This window comes from Gigantopelta aegis, chromosome 14 (genome assembly GCF_016097555.1).
Source record: "Gigantopelta aegis isolate Gae_Host chromosome 14, Gae_host_genome, whole genome shotgun sequence".
Lineage (NCBI taxonomy): Eukaryota > Metazoa > Mollusca > Gastropoda > Neomphalida > Peltospiridae > Gigantopelta > Gigantopelta aegis.
In genome coordinates this window covers 34,503,908-34,530,170 of record NC_054712.1, presented here as the reverse complement: position 1 = coordinate 34,530,170, position 26,263 = coordinate 34,503,908, and the positions used below count along the sequence as shown (strand labels likewise).

General features: G+C 40.1%; 1 protein-coding gene across 1 annotated transcript; it reads left to right on the top strand.

Annotated features, from left to right (window-relative positions):
- The first annotated feature begins 5,437 nt into the window (after positions 1-5,437).
- LOC121389202 lies at positions 5,438-26,170 on the top strand. Its single transcript, XM_041520804.1, has 11 exons — positions 5,438-5,524; positions 5,917-6,089; positions 7,078-7,228; positions 9,771-9,937; positions 11,241-11,383; positions 12,423-12,601; positions 13,004-13,018; positions 13,543-13,622; positions 14,304-14,469; positions 16,129-16,236; positions 24,960-26,170. The coding sequence occupies exons 1-11, from the start codon at positions 5,438-5,440 to the stop codon at positions 25,209-25,211; spliced, it is 1,521 nt and encodes a 506-aa protein (XP_041376738.1). The 3' UTR covers positions 25,212-26,170.
- The last annotated feature ends 93 nt before the right edge of the window (positions 26,171-26,263 follow it).

The following is a 26,263-nucleotide window of genomic DNA, read 5'->3' as shown; positions in this document are numbered from 1 at the left end:
GAGTATAAGACATACTACGGTCTTTGAAGTATCAGTCGTGGGGCATTGGTTGGAACGGGAATAAAATCAGTGGATTTCCCCCCGGGGGGGGTCGATCATACAACATAATTTAATCCGATGGATTTGGTCTAGATTTACCCAATATACCTAGACCTTATTAAAATGTTAAAATCAAGGAAGGAAAGAAAAAAGGAATGAATGAAGGAAGAAACATTTTAATTACGGTTATATCATATGGCGTCAGACACATGGTTAAGGACCACAAACCGGCCTCGAGGGTGTCGTGGTTAAGCCGTCGGACATAAAACTGGTAGGTATTGGGTTCGCAGCCCGAAACCGGCTCTACTTAAGACCATTATACCCTCTTCTCTCTCACTGATCACTAACAACTAACCCACTGGTCTGGACAGATAGCCCACATAGCTGAGGTGTGTGCCCAGGACAGCGTGCTTGAACTTTAATTGGATATAAGCACGAAAATAAGTTCAATAAAATGAAAGGACCACAAAGATAATGAGAGAGGAAACCCGCCGCAGCCACACAATGACCTACTTTTTCCGATTAGCAGCAAGGCGTGAAGGGATATTTTAAATATGCAGCATTCCACAGATAGGGTAGTACATACCACGCATTTTGTTACACTAGGAACGGGCGAGTTATAGGGCATTTGTTGGAACGAGAAATTGCCCAATGGGCCCACCGACGGGGATCGGTCCTAGACCGACCGCACAGTAGTCGAACGATTTTGCACCAGGCCCCCGTGAATGTCAAATGACTCACACATGTGATAACGAAGTGTGTCAACTAAACCCTCTTATCTAATACGTTGTCGTTTGTCTTGTGAGTCGGTCGCGTGCATGGTGGTTTATGTTTTTAATTGAATCCACTCTCTTAAGAGGCGCGGATCCAGGGGTAGTGTGGTCGGGTGCGCTCCCCCACTAACGAAGTACAAATTGTCCCATTGTTTAATGAATTTATGTCTTTTTAATAGGCAAGTTGTAATATCTTAGTCGGTTAGGTATTTCTGGTGTAAATTAAAGTTTGTTTTGTTTAATGACACCATTAGAGCATATTAGTTTATTAATAATCAGCTACTGGGTGTCAAACATCGGTATTTTTTTTACACGAATTCTTAGAGGAAACACACTACATTTTTGCATTAGTAGCAACGTGCTGGAGTGTTAATATTCATTCATTCATTCATTCCTTAGCAGCAAGGGTTCTTTTATATGCATTGTTCTATTGATAGACAGGTCAGTACATACCACGACATTTCATATTGATGTACTTATCTCTGTTTGACACACATTAGCCAATCTCTATTTTTATGTTGGGGTTTCATTAAACATTCATTCATTCATTCATTCATTCATTCATTCCTTGGTGAACTGGTTGGCACGATTAAAAAAAACACCCAGATCAGAGGATGGATTCACTGACGTGGTTCGATCCTACAACGCAAGCACTTCAGGCGAGCGCTCTACGGACTGAGCTAGATCCTTCAGATCTTTTGGTGTAAGATTGCCTTTATAACATTATATTTGCTCATATATCTTAAAATACTGTAGGAGCTCCGTTTGACGTTGCGCCCCCTTCCGAAAGAATTCTACAACCGCCCCTGTGTAATCAGTGGATTAAATGTGCACGAGTGTTCGCCACTGGTCAGTATACACAGTTTAAGTTGGATGCACACGGTAAGTATTTTTTTAGTATTGGCAATACGCTTACGTAAACCCTTTGGTATATATTGGTCAAGAAAGGTGTCTGCCCATAGGGTCACCGTGACTGTTTAGATGAAACATAAAAACTGTTTGTTTAATTTAAAAAAAAATATTTATACGTCTGCCTTTCTCGCGGTTTAATTGTGTTGGATGCTTAACGGGCTGAGAGCGGCCAGACGGAGTAGAAAAATGTTTGGTAAACGGGTTAATGCGCATCACGTTAAATCTAATGACCACATCGGGAACCAGTCAAATAGTTCGCGAACATTCGAATTGTTTGCTTTTACTGAACAGAGGGCTGGTTTAGTGGTGAAAGATATTAAAGTATACAGATGCTGTTAACAGGGCGACCAACTTTCCGGAATGTTCCGAAAAATCCGGAATTTTTAACCCATATCCGGAATTCCGGAATTAATGCCAAATATCCGGAATTTTTTCCAAATTCGCTATCATTAATTTTTTTTGAAGCAACCATTTCTGAATATATTTTAAACAGTTAACTTAAATCTGAATTTATATTTTGTTCATCAGAACGATGTCAAAGGTGCTACTGAGTGAATCAGATTTAAAAAAAAAAAAAAGTTTGTTTTCCACTAAGACATCACTAGAACTTTACCACTAGGCTACGTCACTTCCCAGTTCAAATCAATCTTCAAATAAAAATATCTACATTCTTCCACTAGCAGCAATGAATCTTTTATATTCACTTTCCCAAGGACAGAATAGCACATACCACGGCTTTTGATATACCACCCGTGGAGCACTGGTTGACAAATAATCATATCTAATGACTGCTGCAGGTTTATTTAAAAAGAGATAGCATTTGTACTGAAATTAGTTGGACCAAAAAAAAAAAACGTTTATTAAAGTTTGTTTTGTTTAGCAACACCACTAGAGCACATTGATTAATTAATCATCGGCTGTTGCACGTCAAACATTTGGTAATTCTGACACGTAGTCAACAGAAGAAACATTCCTACTCGAGCTGGCGAAGAAGACGGACGCTGTTCCATGCTCTCTCATGTTACCCCCCCCCCCCCCCCCCCCCCCCCAACCTGGGGGATTAATTGCTTCGTATGGGACGCTGATAGAGTACCGCGTCGCGTACACCGGGTCACGGGCAACCGTGACTTTGGTGTACGGCGACCCTGCTCCACAAAAGAAGGGAAGTGGACCGAGGAAGAGGAAACGTGCGCCAGTGGTGGCACAGGGGGGGAACAAAGCTGGCGGCTCAACCGCCAGCGGCGGTCCCTTCTGCGTCGTCGCCCCCAGCCCGACCGGACAAGCCAGCCAAGCCAGCTAAGGAAACCCAGCAAGCGAAGTCTGACGAGTCGACGCCAGGAGAGGAGCTGAACATTGCCATGTGCGAGACTCAACGGCTGGCGTCTCCCGTTCCTGCACCTTCACATTCGACTCCGTCGGGACCCCCACCCACGAGGAACTTCGTTGAGACGAACAAGGAAGTTGGTGTTGCGAAACGGAAGGCCGTCACTCCCCCGAGTGGCCAGCCAGCCAAGGCACGGCCTTCCGCCTCTGGACGAGGCAGGGACTTTGCCGCATGGAGTCTCGCTGTCAGCAAGATCAAGAGCCAGTATTCTAAGTACTTGGTTGGTGATACACCACACGTGGGCTCACTGCCGGGAGGTATCCAAGAGGGAAGTTTGAAGCGCTTCCCCAACGGCAGTGAGGTGGCCATTCACGATACGGACTTACGAGATGGGACGCTCTGCCTAGTGGTGACAACGCGCCGGGAGGGTCTGTACAGACAAGGAATCCTTTTCTGGGATATGGACAACAACACCGTCCACAGAGTACTCAAGATCATCGCCGGCGTCCATTACGTCGAGCTAGCAAAAACCCTGCTAGGTCACAGGTGGAGGAAACATGTGCCACACTTCAACGGCAAGCAGTTCATCTCGTCTCCGTAGGCGCCAATCTCCTCAAGAACAAAACAAGAGAATATTACACCCCTGCACCACGATGAGGTTACAAGAAACTAGCTATATTTTTCCTAGTGCAGAAAGGGATCTTTTATATGCACTTTCCCACAGACATGAAAACACATACCACGGCCTTTAACCAGTTATGGTGCACTGGTTGGAACGAGAGATAAAAACAACCAGTTGAATGGAGATCTGCCAACAGATGACAAATAGGACTGGCGCTATATCTTGAAAGCATCAGGCTCACCAGACCACACCTACACCCACACCCTCAACCACATCCAAATTCGGTGTGCTTTCTGCCTTAACCATTGAAAGTAACGCTTGTAAATCCACATCTTGGTACAAGTTTCAAATCACACTAAGTTTTAACGGCTTAATGGGGCCACTGCACAGATCTTCTCAGGCCCGTAACCAATGGGGGGTCGGGTCGGTCGGTCAACACCCCCTATCGGTGACTTTTGTTCCAATATCCCCCCCCCCCCCCCCCCCGACCCCCTTAAGCAACTCGGGCGCTTCGCGTCCTCGTGTGAGGCACTTTGTGCCTCACCATAAGCTTAAACGACCTCCCTCACCTCAAAACCCTGGCTACGGGCCTGCTTCTCCCCATGAATTTTTTTGTTTTTAAATATATCTTTTCAAAGTACTTATTAGAAATACATCCTAGTGAATTGTGAGGAAGTGTGACAGTTCAAAACTTGTGTGTGGTATAAACAAGCTGATGGACGACCTTTGTAGAAGATGCTTAACTTTTTCCCCATGTGTATATTTAGTTACCAATGATCCATATATTGCGCCTTCAGAACATCAATGTCGTAAGTGTCTTCAAGCTCTCTTTTTTTTCAAGATTGAAGACTCGATTGATACGCGGTCGGTCTAGGATCGATCCCAGTCGGTGGGCCGATTGGGATATTTCTCGTTCCAGCCAGCACTCCACACTCCCAACTGGTGTAACAAAGTCAGTGGTATGTGCTATCCTAGTCTGTGGGATGCTGAATATAAAAGATAATTTGCTGCTAATCGGAAATGGGAGCTCATTGGTTTCCTCTGTCATTATCTGTGTGGTCCTTAACCACACGTCCGACGCCATATAACCGTAATTATAATGTGCGTCGTTAATTAAAAATTCCTTCATTCCTTTGCTTTTCAAGATTGAAAAGTAACGCTATTGTGACAATTAGAGTGCATCGTTAATTCTCTTCAAAATGTTTTTAATTTGTTTTTGTTTAACGACACCACTAAAGCATATTGATATATTAATCACCAGGACATGGTCTTAGAGGAAACTGGCTACATTGTTCTATTTTGCAGCAAGTGATCTTTTATATGCACTTTCCTTCCTATAGGCAGGACAACACATACCAATCCCTTTGATATACCAGTCGTGGGCACTGGATGAGACATGAAAAAACATTCAGAGAATGGAACCACTGAGGAGACTCGAACCCACGACCCAAGCACCTCAAGCGAGCGCTCTACAAACTGAGCAAGATTCCGCCCCAGGTTCCAGAACGGTCCGCGTACATATGAAATTAAGAAATATTAGAAGAACAAAAATCTGGCATAGATAAGAAATATGGAACCGTTGACTTACCAATAATCGAATTATAAAATTTGATATTTATTTAAGCTCTGTTACTGTATTGATGGTATTGTTGATGATACTAACGATTATCACCGATTCATTCGTGTTTTGTTTTTTTATATATATACATGTATACTGTTGTTTCAGATTCCATACACTGCTGTTTTCTTGTACTCTGACGGTTCACCATGTCTGTGTTACACACGTTACTTCATCTTGGTTTAACAATTATGGCAGCAGCTGCGAAAAGTGTTGAAACTCTCCTCTTTGTCCTTGTAAGTATACATTTATACAAGTAAAGTGCATTCTATTATGTTTAAAATTAAGAGGAAGTAAGGTTTGTGATACTGACATGTGCTTAATTCTATGTCCAGCTATGGTGAACGCTTGAAACTATTACTGTCTTGACAGTGATTCGTGAGTGCATGTCACCAGTGCTGTCTATGTATATGTGCACTGAGTTATGTCTTGTACAGTTTTCTTCAGTAATTATTAATGTTCAGTATTACTGTATCGCATTTGTATTAATACCATAGTTCTATTGTCTCCTGTAAACCCTATCTTGTCACTACAGTTTATATATCATGTTCCTCATATGCCATTGTGTAACGGCCTGAGCGTAATAGTTTTGTTCTGTTCTGTTCTGACGCTTTTTGTTAACTTTCAGGTCAGTTGGTATGATCTCTATGTATACACACCTCTACAAACGTACCTGTGGCCAATAGTAGAGCAAGTTCCTAGATATGTCAACACCGGAGGCCGCAAATATACCCTCTTTTCAGCCAATACAGTGTCATGGGCTCGAACATTTCTGGTCATTCCAATTGCCTGGTGTTTAAAGTAAGTTGTGTTTTGAATCTTTGAAATATATCACAATACAATAATATACATGTATGTGTCCCCACTCTCCTACCCCCACCACCTCTCCCTCTCTCTCTGTCTCTGTCTTTCTCTCTCTCTCTCTCTCTCTCTCTCTCTCTCTCTCTCTCTCTCTCTCTCTCTCTCTCTCTCTCTCACTCTCTCTTTATACATAATAACTCTATCTTTCTGCGTCTTTTCCTCCTCTCTCTCTCTCTCTCGCTCTCTCTCTCTCTCTCTCTCTCTCTCTCTCTCTCTCTCTCTCTCTCTCTCTCTCTCTCTCTCTCTCTCTCTCTCTCTCTCTCTCTCTCTCTTTCTGCCCTGGTGATATAGAGTTGAAGAAAGTGAAATCAGGACAGCAGATGCAGGAATTTTAGCAGGATGAGGGATCTAGACCGGCGACCGAAGTTTATAGGGGAGTCGAGTCATGCTCCCCCGAAAAAATATATTTCTTGAGCATGAAGGGTTTCGACCCCCCCCCCCCCCTACACACACACACACACACACACACACACACACACACATACATACACGCTCACCTTCCCCCTGAAAGCGCGCCTGGTACCTGTAATAAAAGAAACAAGAAATAAAATTGTAACCAACCATCAACGCGATACGGGTCTTCTTCGTTTTTCAGCGTCTTACAAACAAGTGTCCAGGGGTCTCGTTACATGTCATAAGCAATAGCGGACCCGCCATCTCTTAAGACTAATTTCCAATACGCCCGCCATCCATTGGCAGCAATAATAATATCCGCTATCCGTTTATTTAGGCCGTCATCCAAAATCACAAGTCATGCCATTGTCTTGAACTACCAGAGTAATCAGGTTCATCATCGTTTACAAGAAGTACTTGTACACTGCAAATCTTAGGTACCATCCCTTCCTATTAAGTGGAACCAGCTCTACCGATTCCCTCATCCCGTTCCTGAATACTGGAGAGACCACTGCAGTATATTTATTTTTTTCAGATACAATATATGTTGGTTAGCCTTCCTACTCGTCCTGTTTCACGATTTTCTTGATCATCTGGACGGTATTGTTGCGAAAGTTCAGCGACAGAAGTATGGACCTATAGACGACCCTATACTTGGTGGATTTATGGATGCATTCTGCGACAAGGTCCGTTAGTTTGTACATGTTAACTTTATAACTCGAAGAAAAGGTGGCGTACAATCAAAGAAAACGTGCCTTCTCAACTCTGTTTGAAACCTTGTGGTTTAAAATAACGGTGCTGTATATATTGTATAGTATATTCACTCATAGAAAAAAGTTTCTCTGCACTAAATAATTTATAATGATCTCAAAGTAACTGCGCATGTAAAATTTGAAAATGGTTGACATTTGACAAAGATGATGACATCAACATGATTGCGCAAACTGTCTCGTAATGTTTATGATTATTGATTTGATTTTTTCTTCGTTTACGGTTAAACATAGACCTTGTGCAATATATGCACAGGAACATTGTCCCGTGAGTATATCGAGAACCTGAGTGTAAAACATGTCTGTAGGCTTTTGTGCCCATTGTACACATGCACCGCCGTTGATATACTATGAAAGAAAGAAAAAAATGTTTTATTTAACGACGCACTCCACACATTTTATTTACGGTTATATGGCGTCAGACATATGGTTAAGGACCATACAGATTTTGAGAGGAAACCAGCTGTCGCCACTATATGGGCTACTCTTCCGATTAGCAGCAAGGGATCTTTTATTTGCGCTTCCCACAGGCAGGATAGCACAAACCATGGCCTTTGTTGAACCAGTTATGGATCACTGGTCGGTGCAAGTGGTTTACACCTACCCATTAAGCCTTGCGGAGCACTCACTCAGGGTTTGGAGTCGGTATCTGGATTAAACATCCCATGCCTCGACTGGGATCCGAACCCAGTACCTACCAGCCTGTAGACCGATGGCCTACCACGACGCCACCGAGGCCGGTTTGATATACTATGAATACTATACGGAGAAAAATATTCTTCTAAGGGTCAAAAATTTATAACCAAATAAGTTTCAGAGTGTATTAGATTGATGATGTAAACTACACCAAAAATTTAATTTATTGTTCCATATTTACAAAAAAACACAAATAAACGTCACTGTATACAAGAAAGTCACATGACATGCTGTCAAAGTTGAAGGTTGTCAAACATGGATTTTATACATTAGAATATTCGTTTAATAGTGTGTGAATCCACCCCTGGCGCGAATACACTCGACACATCGTTGCCTCATGCTGTTGATCAGACGTCTAAAGAACTCTTGGGGAATGGCCTGCCACTCTGCCATAAGAAGTTGACCCAGATCATGAAGGTTGGCCGGAGGGGCATGGTTATCCCGAACTCTCCTGCCTAATTCGTCCCAGGCGTGCTCTATTGGGGCCAAGTCAGGCGAATATGATGGCCAATCCATCCTGGCGATACCTTGTTGTCTAAGAAAGTCCGTTACCACCCTGGCGCGGTGGGGTCTGGCATTATCATCCTGCAGAACTGCCCCGCCGCCAATCTGCTGAAGGCCTGGGAGAATCAACGGCCGGATAATCTCATTCAGATAGCGGATTCCATTCAGATTGCCATCTACCACATAGAGGGGGGTCCTGTGGTGGATAGAGATGCCGCCCCACACCATGACGCTGCCACCACCGAACCGGTGACGTTGTCTAACGTTAACGTCAGCGAAGCGCTCCCCAGGACGTCTGTAGACACGAACCCGACTGTCGTTGAACTGGAGACTAAACCTGGACTCATCAGTGAACATCACTCGACCCCACTGAACACGTTGCCACCGCAGATGAAGTGTGCACCAGTGACGTCTGGCCGTTCTGTGACGTGGTAGGAGTGGTGGTCGAACAGCCTGGCGACGGCAGCGTAGATTATTGGCTCTCAGACGATTGCATATGGTTTGATCAGACACTCGAGTTCCAGTCGCAGTCCGCAGATTGTCACGTAATCGGCGTGCAGTGGTTGTGCGTTGACGTAGAGCCATATTGGTGATGTAGCGGTCCTCTCTATTTGTAGTGCTTCGGGGTCTTCCCGAACGTGGACGATTTCGAACAGAATTCGTTGCTTGGTACCGTTGCCACAGTCGGCCAACGACACTCTGACTGACACCAAGTCTCAGAGCAACATTTCTTTGCGTATTGCCATCCTGAAGCCAAGCAATAGCCCTTCCTCGATCTTCGATAGTCAGTTGACGTCTACCATTGTCGAATTTGGAGTGTGCACCGTACACGAATGCAAGCTCCAATTACACGGAAATTCAGCATTGGGAACATGGAATACACATGCAAAGCGTGCAAATGAAGCGCTTTGTGAAAAAGCAAGTTATGGGCACTTAGCAGACCTTTCGCTTTCGCCCTAATTTACGTGCAAATGTAAGCATGTTTTCGCCATTAGAACTAGTCGACAGTGTCAATGACAGTGGATTTTAATTCATTTATGGGTTGCTTAGACCCACTTTCGTCAAAATGGAACAATACCATGCGTGACATTATGGTCTAGCTAATATAATTGACATTCAGAAAATAATGTCGAAAATATCGTCTGACCCTTAAATTCTTTTGAGTAGTATATATATATTTTATTATTGTTGTCCTCAGAGCAATATGGCCATGCTAAGGTTAACCCGTGGACATTTCTTGGGTAATTTTTTTTTTCAGATTGTGAATGTACTGTCGCTGTGGAGTATCATCATGGTGACAGATTTCTCGCTGCTGTCATGGCAACAAACCTTGCTATTTCTCTTTCCCAATATGGCTATCATGGCATACGAGTTTCTGCTCGGTGTGGTCAGAGTCCAGGACTATTTCAAGGCGCACTATCTCAGGTATTAAAGGTAGCACGCCATCGGTAATGTTCATCCCTCTCCCCAATTTGTTTAAAATGTAAATTACCTCTAATAATCTGGGCCCCGTTCAACGAAGCAATTTAGCTCTAAGATCACCTTGAGTATATACTACAGTGGCAGATCCAGAAAATCCATTTAGGTGGGCCCCAATGACATGAGGCGGAATGTCAATGGAACTTTGGGGGAGGTTTGGAGGGGATCGTAAAAAAAATGAAAATTAATATGTAATAAAATTATAACTGTCGCAAAATTTAGGGGGGGCGGGCCCATCCCCCCCCCCCCCCCCCCCCCCCCCCGATCCGCCTACGTACTCGTAATCATGCACTTAAGGTGATCTTAGAACTAACATTACTTCGTGGAACGGGGCCCAGCTGGTAAATACACTTGTGTGTTCTAAGAATCGGTCACTGGCCACATCAGAGGTTGGACCCGAGACGAACCTGTCTGAATCTTAATTAGATATAGGCTCGTCAACAGTGTTTGGTATTGGTTAGTAAGGCTCTCGATGGTATATAGGTTAATTCATCGGCCATAATGCTGATTATTACTGGATCCGCATCACTGTAGAAGTGCCCACCCAAACTACGTTTCAGCAGCTTAACAATACATGTAAGGTCATAACACAGATTTCTCCTAACAACTAACCACCACTAACTCGCTGTCCTGTTCAGAACTTAATTTGAACTTTAATTAGATACAAGTAACAAAATAAATTGAAACCATCAGTATGGTCGCTGACTGAAACAAGATGAAGTCAAATATGTGCAAGCAGCTCGATAAACTGGGAGTCCAGGAGCTGATATAACTTTCAAAACTATAGTGCTGTTGTTTGCCATGGAAGAAATTAGCATAGCCATTTGAAAATAGTAAAAATTATCTCAGTAAACCAAGAAATATATACATGTGTACATATTCTTTGCCACTAAAATCCACCTCCAGATCCCAATCTTTGTCTTTCCAACCGCACAGGTGCTTGTCTTATGTGGCCATCCACGCCACACATCTTACATTTCCTGTAAGTTTAGCCGTGGACTATGTAAGCATTTTAATTCTCTATCCTTAAAACGTTATTATTGATTTTCACGTAAAAGCAAACGTCCTTTAGAGAAACGCATGTGGGAAAATGACGTTGAAAATGGATTACACTATAGCCTTAGCCATATTTTTATGCCCCTGTGTCAAATGACATACTAGATTCGTAATCAATTAAAATGCACAATGCAATTATATTTGGTTTTCAGTTATTAACTTTCGTATCTCTATCAATACACTATTTAAATAGAGAGTTCAAGAAGTCAGATGAGGTTGGGTCAGCTATTGATACATCAGCTGTGATGGAAGGGAAACTGAAAGAGAAACTGGAATCTATGGCAATTGCCTTTCTGTGTCTTGGCCAAGGAGCTGCAAACATCATGTCTAGTTTTAGTAAGTTATACTCGTTGTCAGTGAAATCTCTTTATTAGGGGTGTCACGATACACCTATCTTACGATACGATACGTATCACGATACATAGCCCACAATACGATATGTATCACGATACATAGCCCACGATACGATACGTATCACGATACATAGCCCACGATACGATATGTATCGCGATACATAGCCCACGATACGATACGTATCACGATACATAGCCCATGGTACGGTACATATCACGATACATAGCCCACGATACGATACATATCACAATACATAGCCCACAATACAATACGTATCACGATATATAGCCCACGATACGATACATATCACGATACATAGCCCACGATACGATACATATCGCGACTCATAGCTCACGGTACGATACCTATCACGATACATAGCTCACGATACGATACGTATCACGATACATAGCTCACGATACGATACGTATCACGATAAATAGCCCTAGATATGATACATAGCCCACGATACATAGCCTACAATACGATACGATACGTATCGCGATACCTGATTCACGATAGAAATAGCACATCATAGACATATTGAAGTAAGCAAATAAATATTCTCTGTCCACTGTTGTTTTTTGTTTTGTGATGGAAATAACTTGTCAATATGTACATAACCAGTACAAATTGATGTTGGTAAATGAATACGGAATTATACGGGAATCGATGCATGGTCAAAATAGGAATCGATACACAAGCAAGCTTAAGAGTATCGTGTATCGTATCGTCAACAGACGTATCATGATGCATCGGTGTATCATGACACTCCTACCCTTTATTTTCTCTTATTTGATATAATTTTTTTCCCTGTACTAATATCGTCATATGTTCCATGTACACATTACATAGCTTCCATGCCTATATGAAAAACCAATATAATGGACCGTTAAGGCCTACAAACGACCGAGTTTCCGAGAACGTGCCGAAAAATATTTTGTAAGGTAGATCGACATATATATATATATACCAGAAACACATTTATTTATTTAAATATGGGAAGACGATCTCGTTGCAGGTGGAATATTTGGCATCATATGTCTTCTTCTGTCTATCCGTCTGGCCCACGCTAGCCTACAACACAAACTATCAGCGAGGAACAAACAGGGTGGACGCACAGAAACAAAAGTCCAGTATGTCAAAGAAAAACAAGAAGCTGATGTATTAGAAAAGGAGAAAACTCGTGATTTTGAAATCGTATGCATATTTTATGAATTAAAAAATAACAATATAATAAATAAAAATAACAAGTTGTTTATACATGTATATATATATATATATATATATATATATATATATATATATATATATGTATATGTATATGTATATGTATATGTATATATATATATGTATATATATATATGTATATATATATATGTGTATGTGTATGTGTATGTATATGTGTATGTATATGTATATGTATGTATATGTATGTGTATGTGTATGTGTATGTATATGTATATGTATATGTATATGTATATGTATATGTATATGTATATTCGTTCATTAATACACAAAAGCAAACGCTCCCAGACCTAGTTTCTTCTTTAAGAATATTATTGAGAGTTAACATGTTTATGTTGACTGTGTGATTATCAGGCACGGCGGAAGCAAGTACACATTGGAAGAGGGGGATGACTGAGATTGGGGGACTGACTGAGATATAGGGCGCAAAGCAAAGTTTCTAGGCGGTTCGGACATATGCTCCCCCGTAAAAAAAATTAAACTTCATGTCCTGAAATGCAATTTCCTGCATTCTGCAAGTAGAATTCATCTCTGCTTTAACATTTACTACCAATAATATTTTTATTCATAATTATTGGAGGAGCTAGGCCTCCACCCTCCCTGCTCCGCCGTGCCTGTGTAGTATTGTAAAATGTTAAAATATTAGGAGAGGCCTTAAACATTTCCTTTAGTATGTTGGTCAATCAAAAAAAAATGCTAATAGCAGACTGGAATTTGTCTTGAAACTTACCATGTATACCTTTGAATATATATATAATTATGTAAAATGGATAAAACCCTAGCTTTCTTAAATATTCTTTAATGGAGGTTAATTTAAAGTAATGTAAACTGTGCTTTATATTATTGTGAAGTCATATATACTGGTATTTACGTGTGTTTTGAATTAAAAGCAGAAGAGTGTTGCTGTACAAGTTGACATCACGCTGACAGGAGACGCGAAGACATCTACACCGGACACGGAGAAAACAAGAAGGTACTCCTTGTCACGTGGTAACCATTCAAACTAATGAACATGCGTCATGTGAATCAGTATGTATAGTGAAAGACATATCTAATCGGCACGTTTTAGCTTTTGGGGCCTAAAATATTGTTATTTTTACACTTGGTCAAAAGTAAGATTTGATTTGTTTAACGACACCGCTAGAGCACATTAATTAAACAGTGGCTTTTATTTGGTAATTGTGACATGTATCTTCACATGTAGCCTAAAACTTATACAAATATTCGAGCAAAATGTGCTAACCTGATTCCTTTTTACCATGCATTTCCAATATTCTACCTTCAAAATTAGTTGTAATCCATGTAAAAATGCGTAGTGGTTCGTGTACAACCCTATATAACTGTTTGGTAGTAATGCTAATATGAATAAATGTTATGCAGATTCGGGCATTTCCGTTTAATTCGGACAAAAGCCAACCAGCCCCCCAACCCCCTACAAAAATGGGAGTCCGTACGCCTATGACAGTTTGTAGTGATGAAGGTATAGAACTAGTATTCAGGCACGTGTGCAGGATGTGGGTTTTGGGGGTTGAAACCCATCCCTACTCGACCAACCCATAAACCTCGTTCCCCAGTCATGCCCCACCCCCATCCCACCCCCGTGTCTGGTAATAAGACTCTTCAATTTAAGAGTAAGACATTTGTTATAAAACAGGCAGTCTGTGGACAAGTTTGAGATGAGGACACACCACCGCCGGCTGTCTCTGCCACTGACACACCTGGATGGACGCGTGGATAAGGTATACACTGTGGGATGTTTTGATCTCTTCCACCAGGGACACATCAAACTAATTCAGAGGATGAAGTCGCTGGGCAAACAGGTACATACTTTATACATTTAAATCAACGACAAGAACGCTGGTGGGGGAGGGGTCGTTTTTGTTTTTTTGTTGGTTGGTTGGTTTTTGTTTGTTTTGTTGTTGTTGTTTTTGTTTTTTTTTCTTTCTCTTATTTTTAAGTTGTTGATTTTTTTTGGTGGGCGGGGTGGTGTGTGGAGAGGGGAATGTTATTTCGTTTCTTAAATATTAATCAGTCTTTAAACCGGTTTATGCCTCTTCACTGGGCCGAAATGTTTAGATAATCTTGAAATTATCCTAAAAAGCCTATTGTTTCTTCTTCTTGTGTGTGTGTGTGTGTGTGTGTGTGTGTGTGTGTGTGTGTGTGTGTGTAACAATGTGTGTGTATAGATTATCGGGTGTGTGGCAAAACACGTATTTATCATATACGATTTAAAGCATGATGCCCGGCTGGAAAGGTGTGGTTGTAAATTTGTTTCTGGTTTCTCTTTTGTGGAGATTTGAAGTGTAGTAAACGGGTCAATCTAATTAAAATTAGCTCCACTATTACATGTGGATCTAACACCAGCCAGTTGGAGCTCATGTCCACCAATCAAAACCTTACGGGGTGGGTTATCAGTCTTCAATTTTACAATTAAAATTATTTATTTATTTATTAAAAAAACAAAAACAACTAAATCAGTCTTCAGTTTTACATTACAAATTATTTATTTTATAAAATAAAACATGTTTTAAGGCATTCGTAATTCACACGAAACATGTCGTATACACTCAGGATAATTCGGAATGTTTTCAAATTATTTTTAAATCACTGGCAGGATTCTGCAAGTAAGGTTTTGATTGGTGGACATGAGCTCCAACTGGCTGGTGTTAGATGTAATAGTGGAGCTAATTTTAATTAGATTGTAAACGGGTTTTCCGTAGATTATTCGATTTGTGGTGACTTTTAGTTGGTGGATGTTTAAAAACATTTTTTGATGTGTGAGGATTTGGTTTTGGTAGATAGTGTATATATACAGAGAAACCCACCTAAACCGAACACCATCGGGACTAAGTAAAAAGGGACCATAAAAAATTTCCGGTTTTGGTGGGATTCCGGTTTACAGAGGGTCCGGTTTTGAGAGGTTTCACTGTATATGCATTGTACGATTATTTGTGAAGACTTTCAGGTGGTTTGATGAGTGAAGACTTTCAGGTGGTTTGATGAGTGAAGACTTTCAGGTGGTTTGATGAGTGAAGACTTTCAGGTGGTTTGATGAGCGAAGACTTTCAGGTCGTTTGATGAGTGAGGACTTGGGTTTTTGTTGTGTCAGTTGATTTTTGTGAGGGCGGTTTTGTATGTGTGTTTGGGGGGAGGGGGGAGGGGGAGATCTGGTATGATTTGTGATTACTTCCAGGTGCCTTCTTAAACGATGGTTTGATGAATGACGAATTGAGTTTTGTAAATGTTATGACTTGTGAGGACTTTTCGGGTGCTTTCTTAAACGATGATTTGATGAATGAATTGATTTTTGTATATGTTATGATTTGTGATGATTTTCAGATGCATTTTTAAACGATTTGATGAATGATGACTTGAGTTTTGTGGATGTTATGCTTTGTGACTTTCATGTGCCTTTTTAAACGATGATTTCATGAATAATGACTTGATTTTTGTGGATGTTATGATTTGTTGTCTTTCAGGTGGTGGTTGGTGTGCACGACAGTCGTAGCATCTACAACCTGAAGAAACGAGTTCCGATCGACAACACGGAACAGAGGATGATCAACGTCAAGAGATACGCAGATGTCGTCAGTATTATATTGGGGGTCATTCAACAATTGCGTAACGCAAAATCTGGCTATTTCATTTCAACTTATTTTCGTGCTTATATCCAATTAAGATTCAAGCACGCTGTCCTGGGCACACACCTCAGCTATCTGGGCTGTCTGTCTTGGACAGTGGTTAAGTGTTAGTGAGAGAGGAGAGGGTGTAGGTAGTGGTCTTACACCGACCCAATGAGTGGTTAAAACTCACCCTGGTTGGGATCTGCCTATTGCTATCTGGCTAACTGTCTTGCCACTCCTCCCCCAACATTTACGCATTTTGATAAATATTCAGAGCTCGCCATATAAAGGGAGCTATCACTCTCACTAATAACCGGCCTCGGTGGCATCGTGGTTAAGCCATCAGACTACAGGCTGGTAGGCATAGGGTTTGCAGCCCTGTACCGGCTCCAACCCAAAGCGAGTTCTTAAGGGCTCAATGGGTTGGTGTATACTACCAAATCAAATCCCATTGACGACAATATTAACATATGTGGCTAAAACTCCTACCTGCAACGTATCAACCGACATAAACGCCACGGATATAAATACTACCACCCCTTACACTTAAAATGAATCAGAAAAAAATGGGGGTCAAGCTGCTCGTTTCTGAGATAACAGGTAGCGTCTATGACTACCCTAGTTTCGCACAAAATTCGAGTACTTTTTTTTACAGGTACCCCATACATGTTTCAAGCACAAGGCTACTTGACACATTGGTACTAGATGAAATAAAATTGCAATTTTTTTTTACCCAGATGAAACTATTATTTTTTACAACCAACACACTCACATTTATAACCAATCACAGGACTTGTGGTGTTCACTTCTCTATCAAAAGTTCGGTGCACCTCGCACTTTGACCCAGCCGGAAGTTATTTGGTTTAGTACTACCTGTAAGACCACTACACCCTCTTCTCTCTCACTAACCACTAACCCACTGTCCTGGACAGACTGCCCAGATAGCTGAAGTGTGTGCCCAAGACAGCATGCTTGAACCGTAATTGGATATAAGCAAGAAAATAAGTTGAAATGAAATAAAAACCCTCCCCATCATTCCCCTGAGAATAGTTAAAGGAGAGCAACTTTAGTTCCCCTTAGCATGTGCATTTATATATTATCTTAGGCTATATGGCTTCATACAATCTACCGGCCTCTGTGGCGTCATGGTTAGGCCATCGGTCTACAGTCTGGTAGGTACTGGGTTCGGATCCCAGTCGAGGCATGGGATTTTTAATCCAGATACCGACTCCAAACCCTGAGTGAGTGCTCTGCAAGGCTCAATGGGTAGGTGTAAACCATTTACACCGACCAGTGATCCATAACTAGTTCAACAAAGGCCATGGTTTGTGCTATCCTGCCTGTGGGAAGCGCAAATAAAAGATCCCTTGCTGCTAAGCCCATGTAGTGGTGACAGCGGGTTTCCTCTCAAAATGTGTGTGGTCCTTAACCATATGTCTGATGCCATATAACCATAAATAAAATGTGTTGAGTGCGTTGTTAAATAAAACATTTCTTTCTTTCTTTCATACAATCTAAATTAGGGGTGAAATTAATCACTCTGCTCCACATCAAGGTCTAAATAATGTAGATCCACATCAATGTCTAAATAATGTAGATCCACATCAATGTCTAAATAATGTTGATCCACATCAATGTCTAAATAATGTTGATCCACATCAATGTCTAAATAATGTTGATCCACATCAGTCTAAATAATGTTGATCCACATCAATGTCTAAATAATGTTGATCCACATCCAGGTCTAAATAATGTTGATCCACATCAAGGTCTAAATAATGTTGATCCACATCAAGGTCTAAATAATGTTGATCCACATCCAGGTCTAAATAATGTTGATCCACATCAAGGTCTAAATAATGTTGATCCACATCCAGGTCTAAATAATGTTGATCCACATCCAGGTCTAAATAATGTTGATCCACATCCATGTCTAAATAATGTAGATCCACATCAAGGTCTAAATAATGTTGATCCACATCCAGGTCTAAATAATGTTGATCCACATCAAGGTCTAAATAATGTTGATCCACATCAAGGTCTAAATAATGTAGATCCACATCAAGGTCTAAATAATGTTGATCCACATCCAGGTCTAAATAATGTTGATCCACATCAAGGTCTAAATAATGTTGATCCACATCCAGGTCTAAATAATGTTGATCCACATCAAGGTCTAAATAATGTCGATCCACATCAAGGTCTAAATAATGTAGATCCACATCCAGGTCTAAATAATGTTGATCCACATCAATGTCTAAATAATGTCGATCCACATCAATGTCTAAATAATGTTGATCCACATCCAGGTCTAAATAATGTTGATCCACATCAATGTCTAAATAATGTCGATCCACATCCATGTCTAAATAATGTCGATCCACATCCAGGTCTAAATAATGTTGATCCACATCAATGTCTAAATAATGTCGATCCACATCAAGGTCTAAATAATGAAGATCCACATCAAGGTCTAAATAATGTAGATCCACATCCAGGTCTAAATAATGTAGATCCACATCCAGGTCTAAATAATGTAGATCCACATCCAGGTCTAAATAATGTCGATCCACATCCAGGTCTAAATAATGTCGATCCACATCCAGGTCTAAATAATGTCGATCCACATCCATGTCTAAATAATGTCGATCCACATCAATGTCTAAATAATGTTGATCCACATCCATGTCTAAATAATGTTGATCCACATCCAGGTCTAAATAATGTTGATCCACATCCAGGTCTAAATAATGTTGATCCACATCAATGTCTAAATAATGTTGATCCACATCCAGGTCTAAATAATGTTGATCCACATCAATGTCTAAATAATGTTGATCCACATCCAGGTCTAAATAATGTAGATCCACATCAATGTCTAAATAATGTTGATCCACATCCAGGTCTAAATAATGTCGATCCACATCAAGGTCTAAATAATGTTGATCCACATCCAGGTCTAAATAATGTTCACTTTACTGTTTGAATTTGTGATTTGTTTCATGGGAATTAAATAAATACTTGAAGAAAAATCCTCTGTAAAAAAAAAAAAAAAAAGGCCATAACTTTGTGCATTTAATTTCAAATACTAGGTTTTGAAAAGGTTCCATAACTCCTACCTCACCCCATAACGTTTCGTCACACATCCCATGATAAGCCCCCCCCCCCCCCCCCTCTCTGATATCTAGAGCATTATGTAATTGCTGAACACCCACAGGCACTTATGTGAATCAGGAGCAAAGAAATGCAATTCTAAAGTTTAGCACCAGACATTTAATAATATATATGCTACAGAAGTGTGTCATACATGTCATGGGTTATATTCTTAGTTTACTGGCAATAATTATTAAGTAAAATAACTACCAAAACACATGTATTTGCCAATAACACCTTTATTGACATTAAACTGACATGTAATATAATGTAGAACTTCATGGCAAAATGTACCATCCATAAAGCATTGACGAAACCAGGATTTTACAATGGGGGAGGGGGACACCCACTCAAAAAATTCACAAAATTAGAAAATCGAAAATGAGCTGTAAAAAATTGGCTCCTTATTGCGGTAAATAATTATTCCTGAAAATTTGGTTAGTAGTATGGGAGGTACCTTAGATCCGATGTGGATGCCCCATAACATTTTGTAATACTGACAAAATTTTGAGAGATTACGTACTGCCCAGAAAAACAAGTATTTGGAGAGTAGTTGGGTCAATATATGAAAAATAATGGCTGAACCCCAAAGAAATTTATAAAAAATATTTTTTGGTTTTAGTGTTATCCATGGGTCATCAGTTATTGCAGAAAAAAAGTCTCCCAAAATCTGACCCCGGGAACATGGTTAATTTGCATAATTTCAAGATGGCGACCCCCTCAAAGTTCAATCTACTACAAACTTTTTACTGGTTCAATTTAGACCCTATAAATGTATTACCAACAGATAGAAACATGATACCAAACAAACAAAAAAACCAAAAAAGTCTATCGAAATTGTTTTGTGACGTCATAGTTACGTCAAATTGACATCATGTGACATCATAGCTGCCATTTGTAATTTCAAGTAAAACAAGAGAAGCTAATTATGAGATGGACAACCCTTTCACAGAGGATAGCAAAGACTTACTGAATTTGAATTTAAAGCTTATAATGCCGGAAAAGGTCATCAGTACAGTCAGGAAAATAGAGGACCTAGGGAAATCTCAAAATCTCAAAATTTATCAATGCCACAATTCCACGGAACAAATTGCCCCTGTTCAGCAGACCAGGTACGGAGAAAAGTAAGATCACTGGAAAGGTGTCTGAATTGAAGAATGACCAGGCCCTATTTTCAAGATTATACACTGCAAGCCAACGACGGGAAGGGGACCTTGCTGAATTCTTTTGTCACGAAAACCAACCTGCACCACCATCTCTTTCTGATAAAGGCAACATTAGACAAGAGGAAAATACCATCTCCTCGTGTGGGATGTGTATCTAGATGACAGTCTGAAGGCTTACACTAGGGAATTCCATGGTGAAGGTACACGACAACGTGTTACTTCCGATACAAGGGTACCAGGCAATTGGTCGGGTTTTCTCCGCAATGATGAGAACAAGAAAGAACTGTTTGAGTTTCTAGCTTACAAATGTGCTGAATGTAATTCCGAAGACAAGGTCATCATATCCACCACTGGTCAAACTGTTGTTTGTTCTGTCAAGGATATGAACATTCAGGAACACCAGCCATGTACACAGGAGGAGGCTGATACCCGAATTATGATGCACATCAGGGATGCTGCCCAATGTGGGCATGGAAAAAGTCATGATTCGAAGTGTTGATATAGATGTTGCTGTCATTGCAACATCTTGTTTCCATTCGACTGGACTCCAGGAAATGTGGCTGGCCTTTGGAACTGGTCAGAAGTTCCGATAGATTGTGATACATGAAATTGCAGCTAACCTTGGTCCAGCTAAATACAAAGTGCTGTCCTTTTTTCATCCTTTCACCGGGTATGACACTGTGTCCTTTTCAAACCATGGAAAAAAATGATCATGGCAAACGTGGCAGAGTTACCCTGAGGTAACAGAAGCATTTGTAAAGCTCTCATTGCAGCCCGATGATGTCACCAATGATCTCATTACTATGCTTGAGCGCTTTGTGGTCGTACATGCATATTGGATAGTGTAGATGAGGCTAGGATGTACTTATTCACAAAAAGATCCAGAGAAATCGAGAGCATTTCACCAACAGCAGCTGCCTTAAAGGAGCACACAATGCGGGCAACTTATCAAGCAGGACACATCTGGGGGCAAGCTCTAACTGGCAAGCCAACAGTTCCCTCCCCCTCAGATTGGGGTTGCAAGAAGCAGGATGGTCTTTGGGCACCCGTATGGACGAAACAACAAGAAGCAGCCAAGGCCTATTATGAATTGCTATGCTGCCACTGCAAGTCGGCTTGTAAAGGAAATTACAAGTGTTTCAAAGCTAACTTGTGGTGTACAGCACTTTGCAGCTGTGATGGTCAATGTTTCGAAGACTAGGCATTCTTTGCAGGGCATAATTGCAGATGACTTAGATTTTGTTTTTCTGTGGCGTGGAAAAAGTTATCAAAAATACTGATTATGATCATACTGATTTTGATGCAAGTGAGGCGAGGACAAGTGAAATGTAACGGGTGTTCGTTGTTGAATTGTCTTGAAAATCTGCACTTGCTTCGCCATCGTGGATAATGGGCTTAACATGAGAATTTAAACCCCTGTTGAAAGTATGTTGGTGTACGCTATATTTTGGAGAATACTGTCACCAAACAATTGACCACAATGGCAGCCATATTGGATTCCAAGATGGCAGAGATTGATATAGATTGTTCAGGTTGTCAACTGATACAAGATCCTTGAAAGTTCACCGTAATCATTGAAAGTATGAATCATTTAACATGTCAGTCTTAAACACTTTTAACGAAAATAAGGTTCAGATGGTGGCCATCTTGAAATTATAGGCCTTTATAAATGATCTCATGTTATACTACGAGCATGAAATTATGGGTGTAGAAGTTGAAAGTATTATTGTATCTGCAATAACTGCAAAGATATGGACAAAATATGGTTCATGCGGTGGACAGTACAGGAAGTTGTAAATGGTCTCATATGATTCTATGACTAGGAAAACATGGGGGTAGCCATTTAAAATATATCTGTACCTGCCCTAATATAGAAGATATTGAGGGAACTATTTACCGGATGGTGGCCATATTAAAATCCAAGATGGCCACCACCAGGGGCCTTTCTGAGATGGGTCCTAATCGAAAATTAATTGCAATGGGATGTACTACCCACCTGCAAAGTTTCATGCTCTCCCCAAAAAGTGAACGATTGTCCCCCTTACCCGCTGGACTATAGGGCATTATTTGCAACAAATCTCACCTATGATGTCACGTGACGTCAACTTGACGTAATATGACGTCACAAAACAATTTCGATAGACTTTTTTGTTTTGTTTTTTTGTTTGGTATCATGTTTCTATCTGTTGGTAATACATTTATAGGGTCTAAATTGAACCAGTAAAACGTTTGTAGTACATTGAAATTTGAGGGGGTCGCCATCTTGAAATTATGCAAATTAACCATGTTCCCGGGGTCAGATTTTGGGAGACTTTTTTTTCTGCAATAACTGATGACCCATGGATAACATTAAAACCAAAAAACCTTTTGTATAAATTTGTTTGGGGTCAAACCGTATATTGACCCGACTAGAGTACTGCTAAAGCAATACACATCCCCTACTTGACCCAACAATATTTCGTATGTCTTAAATTCATGGGCCAAACATCTGTAAAAAGTGGGTAAATCACCATGAAAGTTAAACTTGATCAGTAACAGTACATGATAAAGCTATATACACAATTTCACCTCAATATTTTCAGGTAATGCAAAACAAAAGTCCGGATTCTTTTTCATATCTCCAAGGGCCATAACTCTGTCAATAATTAACATTAAACGCCTTCTAAAAAAGAAAAAAAGTAAAGTAAAGTTTGTTTTATTTAACGACGCCGCTAGAGCACATTGATTTTTTATCTTATCATCGGCTATTGGACGTCAAACATATGGTCATTCTGACACTGTTTTTAGAGGAAACCCGCTGTCGCCACATAGGCTACTCTTTTTACAACAGGCAGCAAGGGATCTTTTATTTGCGCTTCCCACAGGCAGGATAGCACAAACCATGGCCTTTGTTGAACCAGTTATGGATCACTGGTCAGTGCAAGTGGTTTACACCTACCCATTGAGCCTTGCGGAGCACTCACTCAGGGTTTGGAGTCGGTATCTCGATTAAAAATCCCATGCCTCGACTGGGATCCGAACCCAGTACCTACCAGCCTGTAGACCGATGGCCTGCCACGACGCCACCGAGGCCGGTCTCTAAAAAAGAAGTCCGGAAAACCAATTTTCACATTGCCCAAGTTCAAAGGCCATAACTCCATCAAAAAATATCATGAAAGTGAAACCTGATCTTAAGTGTACATAATAAAGCTATACACAAAATTTCAGGTTAATATCTCAAGGCCTTCTGGAAAAAAAAAGTCTGGAAAACTAATTTTCATCTCCTAAGTTCAAGGGCCATAACTCCGTCAAAAATTGATAAATCGCCATGAAAGTCACACGTGATCTGTAACAGTACATCATAAGGCTATACACAATATTTCGGCTCAGTATCTTAAAGCCTTCTGGAAAAACATCCAGGAAAATATATGTGGGACAGACGGACAGAAAGACAGGACGGAGATGAAACCTATAGTCCCCTCCAGTTAGACTGGTAGGGGACTAAAAATTAAGGGTACGTAATAAAAACAAAAGAGATCGACAAGTGGTTATGGGTTTGAAATCTTTTCAAAATGGACACCACATTTCATGTCTTTTAACAAATTTTAAACAGCAGTTCTCTTACTATAATTTTATCTAAATATTATAAAAATATATCCATTAATTTCGAGATTTTAGTGTACGTAATTTCACTCATCGTAACCTCTGCCAGAAACCCTGCCCCCCTCCCTCATACACTTTTTGTAAGTGATACCTGAATACCCTCTTCTCCATCTTAATATACTCTTCAAAAAACGTAGGGAAACTCTAATAAGAATTCACAACTGCCACAATTGTACGGTATATTAGCTGTGGGGAATGGTTATATGATAACAGTGAATTAATTGGGCAAACATTACAACTGGTAGTTCAGTATTACAGTAGGTTTCATGACCACCAAAGATCTTGAAGGATGATTGGGGTCAGAAGTGAAATTTGAAAGTTGACGGGGTTTTTTTTATCAATAAATCGCAAATTCAAACAATAAAAATGACTAAAAACAAAACAATAACAACTGTATGATCAACAGAATGAAAAAGATTGACAGAAATAATGTTCCACAGTGATTAATGGACCTTCCTGGAAATTGTCAAAATAGGGAATGACACCCCACCCACGTGTATGGGGCAACTGTGTGATGCATGTGAAAACTATGGAATGTGTTTTCGGTGTGTTGATAAACAGACCTGAACGTTCTTTACTAGGTCAAAACGTACGTTCAGTCTAATAGTTGATATTAACATTAATATTTCAGGATCCCCTACTTTTTTTTTTGAAGATTATATATTACATACCTACTTTATGGAGGCCCCAGCCCAAACTGACTATTAGTATTTTACCATCTTTCAGGTTTTCTGTGTAGCAGGGAATGACCCGACCACCTTTATCCACTGCATCTTCAACAAGATGGATGACGAGACTGCAATGTATATCCGCGGAAACGACATGGAGAACTTCCCGGCCAGAGAACTCTGTGAAGCACTCATGTCGGTCAAATTCCTGCCTTACACGGAGGGAGTTTCATCCACCAAACTGCGCAAAGACCTGTACAATTCCGGGAAAATGGAGTCGCGGTTTGACGATATCTATCTCTTTTATTAACTTTATGATATGATCACATTTTGACGACATCTATAGATATATATTTTTTTTTTTTTTTTTTTTTTTTATATTAACTTGTGATGTGATCACATTCATTTTATGACCTTTTAGAATTTTGATGGACATGCTTGAACAAATGATGGGATCACATTTTGATGACATCTATAGATATATTTTTTATTAACTTGTGATAAAATCACATTTCTGTCCTTGTAGAATATATCTAATGGACATGCATGAACAAAGTGAATTCTTGGAGCTCAGTCATATATATGTATGTTAAATATGTGCTTTGTAAATCTAAATAATATACATACAAGTACTTATTACCCCATTAAAATATTTTATGTATTTTTAATTTTCAGTGGTTAATTCACCAAATTTAAAAAGAAACATTAAACACTTTTGTATGGGAAACATGCTCCTAATCCCCTTAGGAGTCTCACGTTATCAACACTTGATGTCAGTGATGTTAACAGAAATCTTCAGCTTAATTTCACAACCAGTCTAGCACAGATGTATACAAACTTTTGTTTTAACCAAATCTCTATAACCATTATAAAATCCATTATTCAAGACATCCATATGAAATCCTTGACACTAGAAGTTTGTTTAACGACACCACTAGAGTACATGCATTAATTAATCATCAGCTATTAGGTATCAAACATGTAATAATTCTTATAGTCTTCAGAGGAATCCTGCTACATTTTTCTGTTAGTCGCAAACGGATCTTTTATATGTAGTTTACCAGACAGGACAGTACATACCATAGTATTTAATATATCAGTCGTGGGGTACTGGATGGGTTGGGGGAAAATCCAACTGGTCCACCAAGGGAAGTTTGTTTTGTTTAATGACACCACTTGAGCACATTGATTAATTAATCATCGGCTATTGGATGTCAAACATTTGGTCATTCCGACATGTAGTCTTAGAGAGAAAACCTGTTACATTTTTCCATTAGTAGCAAGGGGTCTTTTATATGCACCATCCCACAGACAGGATAGCACATACCACAGCCTTTGATATACCAGTTGTGGTGCACTAGC

Coding starts and splice junctions, on each gene's coding strand:
- LOC121389202 (XM_041520804.1), top strand. CDS start 5,438: ATGTCTGTGTTACACACGTTACTTCATCTTGGTTTAACAATTATGGCA. Junction 11,384..12,422: donor AAACATCATGTCTAGTTTTA/GTAAGTTATACT, acceptor ATCTCGTTGCAG/GTGGAATATTTGGCATCATA. Junction 13,623..14,303: donor GACACGGAGAAAACAAGAAG/GTACTCCTTGTC, acceptor GTTATAAAACAG/GCAGTCTGTGGACAAGTTTG.